Genomic DNA, 17425 nt, shown 5'->3' on the forward strand with positions numbered 1-17425 from the left:
AGGGGGTGGAGGAATTGAGCAAAAAGGAAAAAGGACTCATGGACATGGATAAGAGTGTGGTGATTGTGGGAGGAGGGGGTAAAAGAGAACTCAATGGTAATGGGGAAAAAATACAATAAAACTATATTATACCAGGAAAAAAATAAAATAAAATTACGTGATTGCACTGTTAAGAAAAGATTCTAGAAATTACTTCTACTAGGTATTTAGTCATCTCATTGTTTGAATTTGCAACTGCACACTTTCTCGTGCACTTTTCCTTCACTGTCAGGTGTCCCTGGTAAACAATAAAATTGCAGTTTGGATACACGGGACCCCTCTGTTCAAGTCTGCATTCCTAAACTTGTTTTGATTACTTCTGTCCAATAACTAGCACATTCCCAGGCAGGTACTAGAATCACAGTAAGTCTATTGGAGTGCAATTTAATTTTTGACTAGTTATTTTAGAAGGAAATTCCCCACATGCATAATGTTTGAATTATTCAAAACAAGGGAACATGTGAGTGCATAGTGATGTTTGAGGTGTGAAGGGAAAGGGTTTAGCATGTTAGGACGTCTAGTTGTCTTAAGGGTTAGAATTTGGCGTCTTTGGTTATTTTAGAAATTAGTTATTCCTCTAAAACAAAAAAATAAATTCAATAGACTTTTCTACTCTCCATTTTCATATGTTCAGGTTTCTGATGCTTAAAATTTTATCTTCCCTTACAGTATGGCAAAACGTAACTTGTAACGTCTAGTCTTTGTTCCTCTCCCTCCGCGATTGATGCCTCCAGTTCCTCCTTCTGCTCCTTTGCTCGTGCTGCTTCCGGTGTGACCCTCACCCACCTGAGCCTGTCTGCCGACTCATCTTCACCAGCCTGTCTCCCCCGTCTCCCTCACGCCTTTTCTGTCCTTTGACAGCCCCACAGCTTTTTATTGATATTACTTGTAGGCTCTCATACTTTCATTTTCTGGACTCATCTCACCCTGTTAGACTCTGACATTTGGGGGAAAGTGCTGTGTCTTACTCTCCTTCGTTATCTGCTTCACGATCAGTGGAGGGTCTGGCACAGACAGACAGAGAGAGAGGAAGAGAGAAAATGAGAAGGGGGAGGGAGGCAGAGGGAGAGGAAGGGAGAAAGAGAGAAGAGAGAGAGATAATATGAATATATTAAAATATCTATCTTTGATGCACTCCAGAGGTTAGACTTGGTGGAGTTTAAGGGAATGAAGAAGGGCGTGTCTGCTCCTTTCATATACTGGAAGCCTCTGATGAAACAGAACACAGATCTCTCTAAAACTTCATGTCAGTTGGTAGGCCAGTTGGCCAGGGTTTAAGGGACTTTGTTGCTTCTGTGGCTGGAAGCAAATTCAGAACCTCAGAGTTCACCAGGCTTCTTAACTTTTCTTTTCTACCAAGTCTCTTGCCCCCAGCTTCTGCAGGGGAGCTGGCAATCGCCCCACTCAGGCCGCTCAGGCCCGTGTGAACAGGCACTCTGAAGAGGGGCAGGGGAGTGCTCCATCCACAGGACAGCTCTCCTTTCACACTCACACTCCACACAAATCTATTCCAATTTCTCCCTTTTTGTCTTTCAGTGATTACATATATTTCAGTGGTTGCTCAATTTGAACTAAACCATGAATATGTCTGCCTACTTTGTCAGATTTTAGTGACTTTGATATGACTCTTATCTTAAATGAACATCAGCTACCATTGGTACAAATATTTTAGCGTATTAATATCTTTTTCTTTAGTCATTTGTTTTCCAAAAACAGGAAAACTCTAAGCATATTTATTCAAAACCATTTGACCACCTCCTTAACACTCTGGCAAGTTACCATGGTTGGGTGAGGGCTATTACAGACTCACAGCTGATTCATCTGGAAATACCATGATTCTTTTATCCAGATCCATCCCTTATTTCTTCTTAGCTAGAAAAATAAAAATAAAACAAAACCTAGCACCTGGAAACAGCAAAAATTGAAATTCTCTTTGGCTCACAGGCAGTCCGTTCAACCACTTCTGAGGACCCAGAGACTAAGGTGTCCCGGGGACACCTGCGTGGGTGTTAAGAGCAGTGCTAATGGGTGATCTCTGCCGCTCTCCCTGCGCACCCTACAATCCCCCAAGAGACAGATCCCAGGACTCTCAGAGGCCCTGTAAAGGTATTGCTTACAAAGAAAGAAGTGTTCTTGAACCAGTCCCCCAACTGATCATACAGACCAGGACTTGTATGCCTGTGTCAGTAATTTTCAACCTATTTCATCTCAAGGCACACATAAGCTAATTAATAAAATTCTGCAGCATACCAAAACAATTTTTTTTTTTTGCTGATCTGACAAAAAATAGGTATAATTTTTATTCATTCACACTAGACAACTGTTATGGTGTTGGCTGTTGTCATTTATTTATTTGATAATTTAAGGGTGAAGAGGTCATTGCCCCTAACTAAATAGTCAGGTATTGCATATTTTAAAAATTCTTGTAGCACACCGATTGAAAATCACTGGCCTAAGTGAAGGATTATACAGTAGAATTAGCAATGCATATGATAAATGGGAAACAGAAAAATGCAGTTTTCTATATGTGGATCAAATTCTGGTTTGGGATTTTGATACTTACCATTGTGGTTAAGGCCAAATAATGTGAAGAAATACATTAGAAAGAGTAAAAATATGATCACATTAGCGCAAATAAAAGCTGGTGGAAGCTTCTTATAGGAATGTTCTTTCATAATGTTAAGAAAATATGGTCCATGGTGATATTGCTCATGTAGGTAAAATGACTGCTAAAAAAAAGCAACACTATTGATTCAAATAATCAATAATCTGATTTCTGATAGTCGTGTTTTCCACAAGGACTTTTATAATGAGATGATATAGGCAAATTAATTTCCCTGATGACTTTATCATAAAATCATCAAATGCCCCTGAGGTTTTCCTCCAGATCTTGAAAAATGCCTATAGTAATTTTTTTTCTAGATTTCATGGTTTCCTGAAGCTTTTCCTCCAGCATTTGATTATTGATGTTGTAAATACAGCAAGAATTATAGCTAAGAAAGATATGAATGTGATATAATAGCATAAACACAGTTGTATATAATTAATTACCACACTGTCCCCTTTACTTGATTTTATATTCATCTTGAAAGCTCTTAACTGTGCACGTATAATTGATTCATTCTGGTAAAAGTGGTTATTTTAATAAAAGGTTTCATTTAAGGTTTTTGTTCAACAGTGTAACTTGCTTATTCCACTGTTTTGTTGGGAAACTCAAATTCAGCTTATGTCATATCATTTCTGGAACTACATCCTGTTGTAGTTGAACACTCTGCCTATTATAGTTACAACGATGGAAGATGAGTCAGAATTTCTTTCTTCCTTCCCTTGTTTTCCCTGTGTCCTTGATTTTTCCCAGAACCTAGCTTTCTATAGAATGAATTTCCCTGGACATCATTTGTTCCATTTGGTAACTTGGGTACTCAGTGATTCACATATTTTTGTAATTATAATATCCTTTTTAAAAATATAATCACACTACCACCTCTCTCACCATTGCTGTCTTTTTAAAAAACTATAATAAACTTTGTAGTTGCTTTAGTAACCTGTGAGACTCTTAAAGGTCTTCTGCGATGTTCTGAAACCAAAACTGAAAGGTTTGTCTCATGCTTGAAGAAGGAAAAATATACAATTGTCAGCCTCACAGTAATTTTGAGTGGCTAAATTATTTGCAGGCCTGAGTACACAAGTCTACTAGGACCCTCAAACCAAGCTCTCACATTTCAACATCTGTCATTAACCACTTAGTCTTGGTACCTTAGCATCTCTTCATGCCTTTCTGCTCCTTCTCAACCTACCTACCTGTTCACAAGTGAAAGAACACTTTTTCCCCCCTAACCACTAGCAGGTTTAATAGGTCATTTTCATCTGCTAACTTCCTCCTTATCTCTCCCACATCCTCTTTGTGCCCTAGAAGCAGGTAAATTCACTACCAAGTAATTATAGTCCCAACATTTTAATATAAAACTTTCTGTTGAGACTTATTAAAATGTATCAAGTATATCAAAGCTATAGACTAAATGAAGTAATTAATAAGGAGTATTTTTGAACTTTGAAAAAATTAAATTTCCCTCGTGCCATTGAGTGAGAGGTGTTTACAGAATTGCTAAATGCAGATGTATTTCCTAAGTCTGTTCAAGTTAGTCATAGAATGGGCCAGGAAGGAAATGAATAGATTCACATTGTTAGACAGTACAACACATCATATATTTGTCATTTGACATAAAGCTATTTCTGGACCACTCCTTCTAAATCAAATACTACAACAACATAAGTTTTCTGATTAATAAATATCAGAGGACCCTCATATTCATCTGCTGTTCAGTGCTAGTTTGACACAGCTACACCACATGACTGTCACAGATCTGAGTGGGTGACTTAGCTCTTCCCAAAGATGACCAACAGGACTTGGACCAGATTGGTAGAAATCTTATCTCTAGATATGTTCAACAAGGGGAACAAGAAGTTTGCGCAGTTTTCAGTAAAACAGAAAATCAAAATAAGAGCAGGTGATATCAATAAGGAAAAACAAATCTGGGAAAGGCATTTGGTGTAATTCCCTCAATTATCTGTGTTTTTAAAATTGTAAATCCTTTTCATCTTTGAGATAGTATATATCTAGGGTTAGTCCAGAAAACTTAGGCCTTTTATAAGTATTGTTAAGAAATTTGAAATTAAGCAATAACCTATCTAAAAATTCTAGTACAAAGGAAGAGTATGAATAAATCCTTGGCGTTTGTGGTAAAGGAGGAAATTGTAGGGCACCAAAGAAATGTACATTTGGATTTTTGAGCCAATGAAAGACCAAAGCCACTGAATTTTTTCCACACTAAAGTGGAGTTAAGTTCTTAATTATAAACATAACCAACAACAAAAGAATTTCTAGGCACTGTGAAAATGATAGTAAACTGAAGTGTGGTGTCTGAGGTTTCAGTGTGACATCTCAAAGTTTGTGCCCGAATGGAAGGGTTCCAGGATGGGAAGACCACAACTGTTAATATTTTAAACACGTGTTGTGCATCATAAAGATTCTAGACTCTTTCCTGGACCTATAAAGACAGCTTATTCTAGATGGTTTTCCACCTTCTTTCTGGAGAACCCATTAATTCCTTCTGTAAAGACTCCTTTTCAATATTTAGCTAATAGAGGCACAGCAATGTTTCACGATTTTTTCTGGAATATAATAGTGTGAAAAGCAAAGTTGTAAGATGAACTGCTTTCCTCCCCTGTCTACCTAATTTCCTTCTCCCTGTGCTCTACAAACTAGGATATCTCTTTCTGACCTCAGAGCTCGTGCTTAACTCAAAAAGAATACTTTGCAAATGTCCTGCATGTTCTAATTTGTATGATGCAAGGAGAAAAGAGCTCATCTGAGCACCAATTTGACATCATTTTATTTCAATGGTCTTTGGAAGCCAACACCCCTGCCCTTTTTGAATGTCTAAAATGCCCTTGCTAGCCAGATCCCTTTGCTAGCTACAGTGTTTGCACATTTCCTTGTTAATCAGCTGCGTAGGCTCAGAGACTGTGTGTTTTAGTGTTGTTTGTGTGTGCAATCTCGTGCTGCTTCCTGAACGCATGTGTCCCTTCCCTTCACAGCCTACTCGACACCCAGCACCTCCCCCGCAAACCGATTCGTCAGTGTTGGACCACGGGATCCAAGCTTTGTAAATATCCCTCAACAGACACAGGTGGGCCGCTCTCATCTTTTCTGTATGTGGTGCAGCTTGTTTTATTCATCAGGTGCATTGTAACTGGTCTTTCGGCACAACAGGCTGCATTTCCCAGCCCGTTTGGTCCCCTTTCCTCCTGACCCCATGGGTCCTGGTCCTTCAGCATATTTCCATGTGTTCTCAGAAACTGTGGAAAACACTGCCTGAAATTTTTGCCTCCTGTTATTGAGGGAGTAGCAGAGGAGGGCTTCTGGGCCAGAACCACTTTTGCTATGGCGAAAGATTCCCCAGTGCTAGATAGTGTGTGTCTCTGCCTGCAAAGAGATCGAAGTGGGCCCTTATGGAAACCTGGAGTATAGCTCTGGTTGCCAGGGACATCAGAGTGCATGCTGGGAGTGGGGGAACCAGCCACTCTTCTGTATTCATTATTACGGTCTCCGGGAACCTGGCAAACTTTCTAAAAGAAAGGGTTTATCAGCCCTATTAAGTTGCTAGTGTTGGTGCAGAAATAACCGGAAGTGTTCGCTACTGGCTACACTGGTACTGGGGAGCAAGGTGCAGTGGGGTGGGAGGGGAGAGGATGCATAGTTTGAGGTAGGCGATTGAGAAAAGAGTATGCTAGGCAATCTAGAGCTTGTTTTTCAATAGATAGTTGTGTTTTGTGCTAGTATAGGTCAAGAAGAAATCTTTTAAAGTTTTGAAATGGCTTCTGTACGTTGAGAAACAGACTTTTGTACTAAAAAGGTAGTGGATATAGATGTATTTAGAGGTTTGTGAAATAGAATTAGATTCAAGTTTTGAAAGAAACTCCTCTCTGATTTCCTGATTAGCATGTGACCATATATTATCATAGTTGACATAAAGAAAATATTTTCTCCGTGATGTTCTCGGCATGGCAGTTGAAAGAAATTTCTCCAAAAAAAATTTTTTTTCTCATGTTCTTTATTAAATACGTTGAAAAGTAGTTTGGAAGGTAGTTTTTTTTTCAGGTACACACTGTATTGCACTTTAATCTTAGACAAAGATAGTTCACCATCTGTTTTTTTTTTTTTTTTATTTTGTAGTACCCAATTTCAAAATCATCTACTAAGTGAAAAAATTTCTAAGACAGCAATTGCATATAGCATGAACTGTTAAGTTTCACCTTTTGTTTTTTAATTGTTTTTCTGTTACAGTTGTCTCACTTCCCCCTCCCCATTGCTCTCCAAGATTTTTTGTGCATGTATATGCCTGGGTGTGTAATCTCCAGATGCCAGATTTATAACTGCTCATCTTTGTTTGCAAGACTATGACCAGGTGCTTGCAAATAGGCTAGATTTGCCTTCCTGGGTTCATTTGCTCTCTCTGTAAAGGGTTTTAGTTTATTGCTGTGTCGACAGCACGAGTTAAACTGCATTGCATCTGAAGCCTTCCTTACACTGAAGCAGGGTCACAGAAAGTACAGCCTCAGAGGAGGCAGCTGGGAGGAGTGGGGGAACAAAAGGGGAGAGAAGGTTAACTCTTGACTTTCCCACTTCTGCTGTTTCTTCTGAAACAAGCCAGTCTGTGGCATCTGGGATTAACATCTCCTATTCAGTCCCTCCCATAAAATTGTTCAAGTTTATTGCTTCCTTTCCCATACCTTCAAATACTTTGCTGGTGAATTTGAATAATTACCTCAAATGCATTAAAATAGAAGAACATTTCATTTTATACTTTGGGCTCACATATTCAAGTTTAATGGGAGGGGAGAACTGGGGACAGTGGCTTTAATAGTGATGATTTCTTTCCTCAAAGTCCCAGTGGTGCTCAGACTACTTCATCAAAAACCTCAAAAATGCATTTTGGAAATGTCCTGTTTGTATTTTACATAGTATTCTTTATATAAACAATGATTCACAGCACTGAAGTTGTACCCTGTGTTCCATTTAATATATTTACCTATAATCAAAATGTGTTTTATTCCAATATGGCTTTGTTTCACAAATGCCTTATTTAACCCATGAACTGGGACTTATGGTGTTGACCTCAAAAATTCAATTCTTAAAAATCCAGATTTTTCACGCATCTGGATGAATGATGTAATGTAGACCCAGTATTGGCATCTGGAAGAGAATTTTTTGGTTTCCGTTAAATATTTGGCATCATAGGGACAGCAGCTTAAATGATTTTTATCACAGTGACACCTGCCATGTTTGGCTTGAAGAAAGCCATCCCCAATTGTCTTGTGAGAAACGGCTGATGGAGTTGTCATTTAAAAATATGTGTGTGTGTGTGTGTGTATCATGAGGAAAAAATTATGTGCTCTAAATATTTTAATTTTATGGTATGTGTATTAACGTTTTTTCTAAAGAAATCACTTTCTGGAAACATTTAAAGTGTTAGACATATATAAGTATAAATAATCAAAATAATAATATACTTTTTTAAAAGCTCCTTTTTGAGAAAACATTAGTTCAGAAAAGGAATTTTTAAAGATAAAATTTGAACATGGTTCACAGATTAGTAATTTGATAGGCAAGATTGTATTTTTTTCTTATATTGACACTTTTGTTAATAAGGCATGAAATTTGTATTAATTAAATTATAAGAAAAGTTTTCTGGGAAAATAAAACTTTGCTTTTTATCTTTAGAGAAATAAAACTTGGAGTCACCCAAGCAGATACTTGAGCTTTAAAAATGCAGAATAGATATTCTGCACATAAAACCATAAACAAATGTAAAATAAAATGGCCTCCCTTTCTCCCAAAGATCAATTCCCAGTGGAAATCTTTTCAAAATCTGAAGCTTCAACCTATAGAAGGCTTATTAGATACAGTCTCTGCTTTTTCTAGCAGATAGAACTTGAACTAATGCATAGACATTTTAATTAGGCAGCTATCAGTTTATTATAAGACCCTTCTTTTAAAAAGAGAATTCTGTGGTTATTTATAGCCTCTATTGTTTACTTTTTATGTACTAGGTATGTTAGGTAAGTTATCTAATTAAACTTTATAGCCACCCAACAGGATAGATATCATTATCTCCACTTTACAGAGGTGGAAATTGAGTCCTAAAGAGATGATTGATTCTCCCAAGGCCATACAGTGGTGAGGAGTGGGGCAAGAATTTGTACCCAGTTCTGTCTAACTCCAGGGCCTATGCTCTCTAACCACTGTACATACTTCCTCATGAGCTGGTGAGCACCTTGCCCCACAGATATTCAGAGACTAATGCTCAACTCTCTGACATATTCCCTGATTTTTAATCTTATATTGTATTAAATATTAGTAGATACCCAAAATAATTGAAAGCAAGCTCTCAAAGAGATAGTTGTGCGCCATTTTGCAATTATTCACAATAGCCAAAAGGTGGAAGCAACCCAAGTGTCCATTGACAGATAAATGGATAAAATGTAGTTCGTTCGTTCGGCAGCCGTCCGTCTCGAGAGACGATGGTGTAGCTTCTTAAGAGTCTATCTGCACCGCTGAGAATGGCTGTGCAGTCCGACTCGGGAGTGACACGGTATCTTTCTCCTCCTGTGTTGAATCGACATCTTGTGATGACGCTGGAGTGTCCTCTCCAGTGAAGCTGAAGCTACAGAGCCTGGGCAGGGTGATATGGAGGGTCTGCTGTTGCCCATGCAGCAGACCCCCCCCTCTCTTCGCAGCTGAAGGGTCCAAGGGAAAGATGGAGTCAATACAGCTTGGCTTCAGGTGCGCCGCAGGAGTTGCCGGTGTTGACTACAACGTCAAACCGCCTTAGGGACTCCGGCTCCGGATTTTCTGTCGGGGTTTACTCCCTTAGCCTTTCCCCTGAAGAGGTATGCCGCAAGGCAGCGGAGGTTTTTTGGAGTCAGAGTTTTCCTTCTCTGATGTGCCCTGACTGGAAGATCGAACCAGCGACACTTAGCTCGCAGGCCGACGCTCAATCCACTGAGCCAAACCAGCCAGGGTGTATAAAATGTAGTATATACATTTTATTGTATATCTATCATTTTTATATGGCATGATGCATATTTTTCAGCCTTTTAAAGGAAGGCAATTCTGCAATATGCTACCACATGGATGCACCTTGAAGACATTATGCAAAGTGAAATAAACCAATCACAAAAAGACAAATACTGTGTGATTCCACTTATGTGAGGTACATAAAGACAAAAAGTAAAATAGTGATTGCCAGGGCTGGGGGGAGGGCCACGTGGAGAGTTATTGTTTAATGGTACAGAGTTTCAGTGTTGCAAGATGGAAGAATTCCATAGATGATGATGGTGACGGTTGCGCGACATTGTGAACGTACCGAATACCTCAGAACTGTACACTTAAAAATGGTTAAAATGATAAATTTTAAAAATGTAATTATTAAATAAACTCCAACAGCCCTTTACCTCTTAAGGGTCTAAAATTCTGTAAAACACCTAGAAAAGTAGACTGTTGATCAACAAAATCCACTGTAATTGTGTGCTGACCTCTCTGAAAGCACTAATTCTCATGCCCGGCACATAGTGGGTTGTCAGCATTTATTGGCTAAATCTAAATGATTCATAAGGAAGTTTAAAAATAATGACTTCTCCTTATTACAGTCATGATACATGTTAATTGTGGGGAAAAACGGATGGGAAAAATAATAAAAATCACTTGTAGTCCTACTGTTAACATTTATGTTTTAATCCATCCAGACTGCTTCTATGCATACAAATATATTGCAAAAATGAGATCATATTATATACAGTGTTTGGGAACCTGCTATTTCTTCCCCTTAACAATATATTATGGCCTTCTTTCCATGTAAATTGGAAAAATTGAATATTGGCTTTTATTGCACCTATTCATCATCTGTAATGATTGGTAGGGAAAGATAACATGGATAATTGAAAGCCATTTTTCCTCCTCCTTCCCTTCCAGTCTGTTTTTTCCTCCAGAGAATTCCTCCCTTCACTGAGACAGAATTGCCTTCTCTTTAGCCTTGCCTTGAGGTAGTTTTCTTTCAAAATGCCTTCCAATTGCATGGTATATCTCACCCCAGCATTCGTCTCTGTTCGAATACTCCTGCCAAGTTATCTGTCCCATGCTCCTGCTCACTTGTCTGCTACCTCGGCTGCTATCATTATTTGTCTCTCATTTCCCTCCTCCTCCTCCATTTGGTAACTCACCATTAACATGGGGGGTGGCTACCTCCCCACAGCCCTAAGAACACCCGTCTATTCTGAGCAACCGTGACCAGTCATCCCATCCCAGATCTCATTTTTTAGTATTGTCCCATGACAGTTGATATTAACAGATAGAAAAAAGGTCTCTGGGGCATAGGGTACTTACTTCACTTTGGACACTATTAGCGTCCCCTGCACGCCCACTGAATGATATAATAGAGACATGGCATCATCTCAGATAGCAGAAAGCCAATGGCCATTTAAATTGCATCTCATAATTTAATCTGATCCCTGAAAACAAGAGCCATTAAGAGGAGGCATTTATTTAGAGAAAAATGTTAATATTTCATCATCAGGTAATAAATAGAAATACCAATTCCCACACAGAAGGACTGAGCAAAGAACTCATTTTGACTCAGGTTCTGATTTAATCAGAATGTTCAAATAAAATGCTTAACCTGCAGAACTTCAATGAGGACTAATTTTTTATAATGAAAAATGAGTGCAAACAATATTAAAAACAGGCATTTCTTCCCTGCCACCCCAATCTATCACTGTTCTGCATCAACAGAATCGTGGTATCTGAAGTGCTATTTAAAACCAAATTACCATTTGGGTTATTAGAAGAATTGCTCGGCATGGCATGGGCCTGATTTGTTGACAAAAAGGCGCAGGTGCTGTAACCTTTGCCTAATAAATCATTGAGCTGCCTGACTTGCAAGCAGTGTGACTGCTTTTGCCTCGTGAAATTTACAAATGTATGCACAAGCCACACACTTCACTGTTCCGCAAACCAGCTGACCCGGAGAGGTCCCTGCATAGCTCAGTGATGGGCATGGCACCCATTCTCTGCCTTTGGTAAGGGTGCACAAGGAACGCAGGAAGGTGGTATGAATGGAGACATTTTGATGCATTGGCATTCTGTGTGTCATATACCCAAAGCTCTGCCCAAGAGACCAGAATGTAGGCAATCTACAAAACTCTCAAGAAGTTCCTTTTTCACTCACTCATCATTTTTCACTATATTCCCAACACCCCTCAATGCAGAGAATGACAATTCTTAAGTTGTTCAAAGTCTAGTGGAGGAAGTAGATTCAAAGAACAAGGATGATGAGGGCAACAACAATGATGCAGCATGATACCAGCTGTAAAAACAAGAGTTGGGTCGAAGAACTTTCCAAAAACCGAAAGAGGAAGAAAAGGCAAAATCGCTTTTCTGTCCTTGTCTAACTTTGGTCTGATGATATGGTCCTGGCTCTTAAACATTTTATTCCCCCTATTTGTAATTTTTGCCCACTTCTCCATGAGCTGGTAGATAATACATGAGCCCATCCTAAGAAGAAGGACTTGTTGAGTTCTGTCTTCTTGGGACCAAGCAGATGAATCAGAATCCTTTCCTACCACTGCTGTATCAACCAGTAGGTCCCTCACCCCTCATTTCCAAGAACACCTCCTCCTTGTGTAATGTCCTCATCCAGAGCACTGAATAAGCTCACTTGAGATTACACTTGAAATAGCTGGAGCCATTCCTGCTTTCTCTCCACCCTGGCCCAAGCTGCCTGCCTTTAGGAGGTTAGGTATCACACAGAAGTTCAAGGAGCAAGCAAGAAACTCAAATTTCCACAGAGGAGAAAAAAAGTATCCTCCACCTTCTAGTTAGACGTGAATTTGACCAATTGAGTTCCAAGCCCACACAGCTGAAAACTCCCAAGAATGGAGGAGAATGGCAGATAAAATTCCGTTCACTCTTGACTTTGAAAAAACGTGAATTGGTCAAATTGATAATCTTATGTTAAGCACCCATGGGTGCCAGGTTCTGTGCCTCAGAGCCCTCAACGTTGGCGCTTTTATCCCTAATTTACAGATGAAGAAAGGGAAGTTTCAGAGGAGTACACATGTCCCATGGTAAATGAGGTAGCCAGGATTTGAACCAATCTGTCTCTGAAACTTCTCTTTCCCACATACTATCTTCATCCTTAATTGCTTATAGTAAAAGATACTGACTACTTTCTCTTTAAGATGGTCTATGACTGACTCACCCTCTTACATCAAGGAATCAGAAGCCTAGACATTGGGTCCCGTGGGATAGAACTGACTCTGCGCTTGGTTCTTCTGAAGACCTACCCCTGTTTCCTATTAGTTCATGCATCTGTAAAATCAAGACTGAGCTCATTCTCTCATCCCGCCTGGGAAAAAGACCTTTACTAATGATATTAGTCTGCATCTGTGAGAACAACTAGCCTCTGCCCAGAGACCAGATAGCAGAGCAGCTGAGATTGTGCACTTTCTTTTCAGATCTTGGTTGTAGCTTTAGTTCATCACATTCAAGTGGTGTGTTTCTTTTTTGCTTTTTTTTGTTTTTGGTTTTGTTTTTTTTTGGGTTTTTTTTTTTTTTTTTTGGTAATTTAGTTTTTTTGTAGCCTGGTTCATTAACTGAGAAATGGTGATACACACACACACACACACACACACATCCTTCCTATGGTTGTTTGAGTCTTAAATTCTGAAAGGAAATGCTTAACACCTATTAAACACTTAAATGATAGCTTCTATTTTTTTGGTTGATAATTAAAGTCATATTTAAGTAGTATTTTCCTGGATTACAAAGTATTTTCTCATTTGATCTTAAGAACAATCCATTGAAGTAGGAGGAATCGTTATTTTTTTCCCTATTATACAGATTAAAAAACTGAGGTTTAAAGAAGGAAGTGACTTCCCCAAAACCACATAGCCAGGGGTAGGTAGAGCCAGGACACAAACCCACTTCTGATTCCAAAGCCCACACTACCTTCTCTATACCCTTTCTGGGAAAGACCTGGGTGAGCCTTTCAGCACATCCCTATGTACGGCTGTGTGGACATGGGCAGAACCTACCTGCCAAACGCTGGATCTAAAGCAATCATATAGCAAATTAGGTCAACCCTCCCCACTATCATAACCTCACAGATTCCTCCATTGAGCATCTGCCCTGAAGGTACCCCAGAAGCCTGATTAAATTGTGCATGTCTCTTCCTCCCTTCCCACCATTTTTCCCCTTAAGCTAAAGTATGCCCCAAGGAAGAAGAGACTTTCCAAGGGGAAACAATATCTCTGAGGTGGTAAAGACTGGCAGCAAGTGATGTATCCTCCATAATCTGAAGGGAAAGGCGATGCCTGGTCATTTTTTCACTTATGTTCGTTCTCAGCTCCAGTTGTCAGTGTTGAATAGTAAGCAACACCTCGCTGAGATGAGTTACTCACGCAATCTGCTTCCCCTCCCTCCGCACTACTGTGGGCAGCAGTGAGTCCTCCCAGCTTCCCACACCAACCTATAATTTCTTGACACATTCTCTTCACTTACACTTGGCAGCTGACTCAGTGACAGGCTATGAGACACTCTTAAAATAAATTTTTCAATAAACAGACCTTTGTCTTTCACGTTTTCATTTGGCAGCCTGTTTTAGATGTCCTCAGCCACCAACTTTACTTCTGGACAAAGTTAGAGCATCAGTTCTGGGTTTGGGACTTCTTTTTCTCTCAGTTCTTATACTTCAGTAATCCTATAATCTTTTAACCACATTTTAGTTGGGTTTGAGCCTTTTTTTTTTTTTTTTTTTTTTTTTTTTTTTCTGTCCTTGCTCCAAAAAGACTTGGGGAAGCTTCTTAGCTGAAGCAAATTGGTGATTGTCGAAAGAATTAAGGTCCCCACATGGGATCTGGCACACAATAGGTGCTCAGTAAATACTGGCTTCTTCTTGCTTGCTTTTCTGGTATAGCCATGTGCCGAATGATGATGTTTCGGTCAACAACAACAGCATGTACAGTGGTGGTGTGCCATATAGCCTAGGTATGTAGTAGGTTAGCTGTGCTATATCATGTAGGTTTGTGTTGGCTTACACTATAATGGTCACATGGTGGCAAAATCACCTAAAGATGCATTTCCTATTTCTCCCAGTTGTTAAGTAGTCTATGGCTATGTTAAAATGAGACTGGTGGCAATGGAGAAGTGGAAGATAAGAGAGAGATTTTACAGAAGATTTTAGATTTCGTGGAGGAAGAAGGGAAGAGACTAAAAATCTGGTATCCATTAAATTAGCCCTTGGGATACTGGGAAAAGTGGGACAGAAAATGAAGTTGGGAGAAAGGTTGAAAAAGAAGCTGTAAATTGGTATAGAGAGCCAAAAAGAATTAGATCAGAGTTTGATAATAGCTTCACAATTAAGTCAGAAAACCATAGTATCAACTGCAGATACGCCTTCAAAATGTCCAGTCCTTAGATGGGTTTTGATAATGATATTTCTGATCAGTGGAAGTTTGAGGATACTAAGGGAAATGTACTTGTTATTCATGATCTAAGTTCTGTAGGGGAACAAGGAAAATGTCAAGAGTTAAAGAGTTGGAAGGCCTGTTTTCACATTTTGGCTGTGCCATTTATGAGTGATCTTGGACATGTTACCTTTAAAATTCATTTTCCTCATCTATGAAATGAAAGCAATAATAGTATCTGCCTATAGAAGAAGAGTTAATTAAGTGTGGCTTAAGCCAATCAGGGTTATTTTTTTCACGTAATAAATCTGTCAGTAAGTGGTTGTTGGCAGTGTTTCAGCTGCTACGTGATGCCAGCCGGAGCCCATGCTCTTTCTAACATTCTGGTCTACCAACCTTAGCAGCCACATGCTTGATGCCTCTGACTGACAGATGGCTGCTGCAGCTCCAGACATCATACCCATATCATTCCCCATTATTCCTCTCTCAGGGAACAAAGGCCCTGCCATGCTCTTTCCTTGTTCCTGTTAGTAAATTTCTATTTAGGTCTCATTGCATAACACTGGTCACTCAGATGTGCTCCCTAAACATAACTGCCCTAAGAAAGAAGGGGCAGCGGGTAGTGGGAAGGCTGTTAACCATATCTTCCATAACCCCTTTGCTTCCCATTTCCTAATTGGTTTCATGCACTTTTCAACTCCTGTTGTTATACTGACTCCTTTTATCTCTTGTTGCTTGTCTCTTTATAAAACCTTACCTCCACATTCACCCTCTGCACCGCTAGGAGACACAATATGCTATGTGTGTGTATAAGTGTTGCAATGACCATCTCACTTCAGCTGTCTGTTTTAAGTCCAGCCCTTGGGCAGAAGTACTGGAGTTTTTCGCAGACAGGCTCCCATGGGGCTGGGTCAGTGTTCTCCTGGTAAACTAGGCCTCTGAAAAGGCTCAGTTGGAGGGCATGCGCCTTTGTAACTGCAGGGGAATCCTGTGAAACGGTGCCCTCCGCGTGCCCTCCCAGGTGCTTACCAAACAGTCAGCAACAGGTTCTGGGCTTCTCTTTTATGACTTGGAACCAGGTGCTTCCTTTGCAAAAGAAAAGAGCCTGGTGTTGCTGGGCTGGAGTCAACAGAGTTTAGAGAAGAGGAAAAGGAGTTGACTGGCCCTGCTATGTGAACTCGGAGGAGAGAAGGCCAGACAGGTGGTTTCCCACTTTTCCATGGACTGCCTGCCTGCGAAAACCCCGTGCTTGCGGAATTTGCTTTCCCACATATTTTTGCATTCTGACCAAGGACCGGTCACATTAGGTAGGAGAGGGTACTTTCGAGCACAGGCTTTCCCAGGCCTTCTAATGAGTCTAAGGCCTTGAAGGTTCCACTAGCACAGTTTCAAGGCTGGAGCCTATTGTTTAATGAGAGACTTTCAGAGATCTCACATGATTTCTCAATGTTGCTTCCCATCCACTTTTCTCACACCCCCTTGTTTGCCTTCCTGTTTGTTTATCGAGGATGAAGGCACATTTTTTTATCAGTGACCTCTCTTTTGGGGGGATCTATCCTTTCAATGGAGCCTATTCATTGAGTTATGTTCCACAATACAAGCCTCCCTAGAATATTTGCATGAGAATTTTTCCTTAGGTTTCACATTGCTTTCTTTACAACAGAGATGAAATAACTTAGCACTTCTAATTGGCTTTTTACTTTGCAAATGCTTTACACATTAGCTAATAAATCACATGGGCTTGTGATAAGCTGGACCCCGGTGTTAGATATGGGACACTGGGCTCACTGGATTAGGACAGGGTGTCCTGGCCCCCAAGTTCCTCACCACCACCACCACCCCCAGCTGGAATGTGTTGGGATAATGGAGCTACAGCCCGGGCACCCATGTCCCCAGCACAGGGCAGCCTCTGGCCTTGCAGCACTACCTTAACCATGTGAAAAGTGCCCAGTGCTGCCTTCCAAGGCTGGATATGCCGCATCTCCTGCTGCCTTGAGTAGTTGATGGAAACTTAAGGCCAGCCCCCATGACACACAGCTTCTGCCCGTCTCAAGCAAGTCCGCCTTCCATGGATTCCTGGCTGTGTATGTTTAGGGAGTTTGGGGCAGGGGGACAATACAAGGTCCAGTAAGGGGACTCACCATAGTAGGGACTTGTGCATCTTGGTAGAGGAAGAGAAACGCTGGACTAGGAATCAAAATACCTGGATTCTTGGCTCATCTCTCTGACCCATCAGCTACATACTTGATCTGAGGGAGGAAAAAGAAACTAGAATTTACTGAGCACCTGCTATATTCCTGGCACCACATTAGGCTAGGAGGGGGACTGTCAGTACATATGATCCAATCCTTGCCATACACTG

General features: G+C 40.2%; 1 protein-coding gene across 2 annotated transcripts in view; it reads left to right on the forward strand.

The window, feature by feature from the left end:
• The window catches only part of NFIA (nuclear factor I A), a 362734-nt gene that overhangs the window by 321532 nt on the left and 23777 nt on the right, over positions 1-17425 (forward strand). The window contains exon 10 of one of the 2 annotated variants that reach the window (XM_090269545.1): positions 5638-5729. The exons of the other annotated variant lie outside the window; for it this stretch is intronic. Within the exon in view, the coding sequence (XP_090125671.1) occupies positions 5638-5729 (92 nt within the window). The remainder of the gene's footprint in view (positions 1-5637; positions 5730-17425) is intronic. 2 annotated transcript variants of the gene reach the window in all.

Source organism: Furipterus horrens, unplaced genomic scaffold (assembly GCF_987537825.1).
Source record: "Furipterus horrens unplaced genomic scaffold, mFurHor1.1.pri manual_scaffold_3, whole genome shotgun sequence".
Lineage (NCBI taxonomy): Eukaryota > Metazoa > Chordata > Mammalia > Chiroptera > Furipteridae > Furipterus > Furipterus horrens.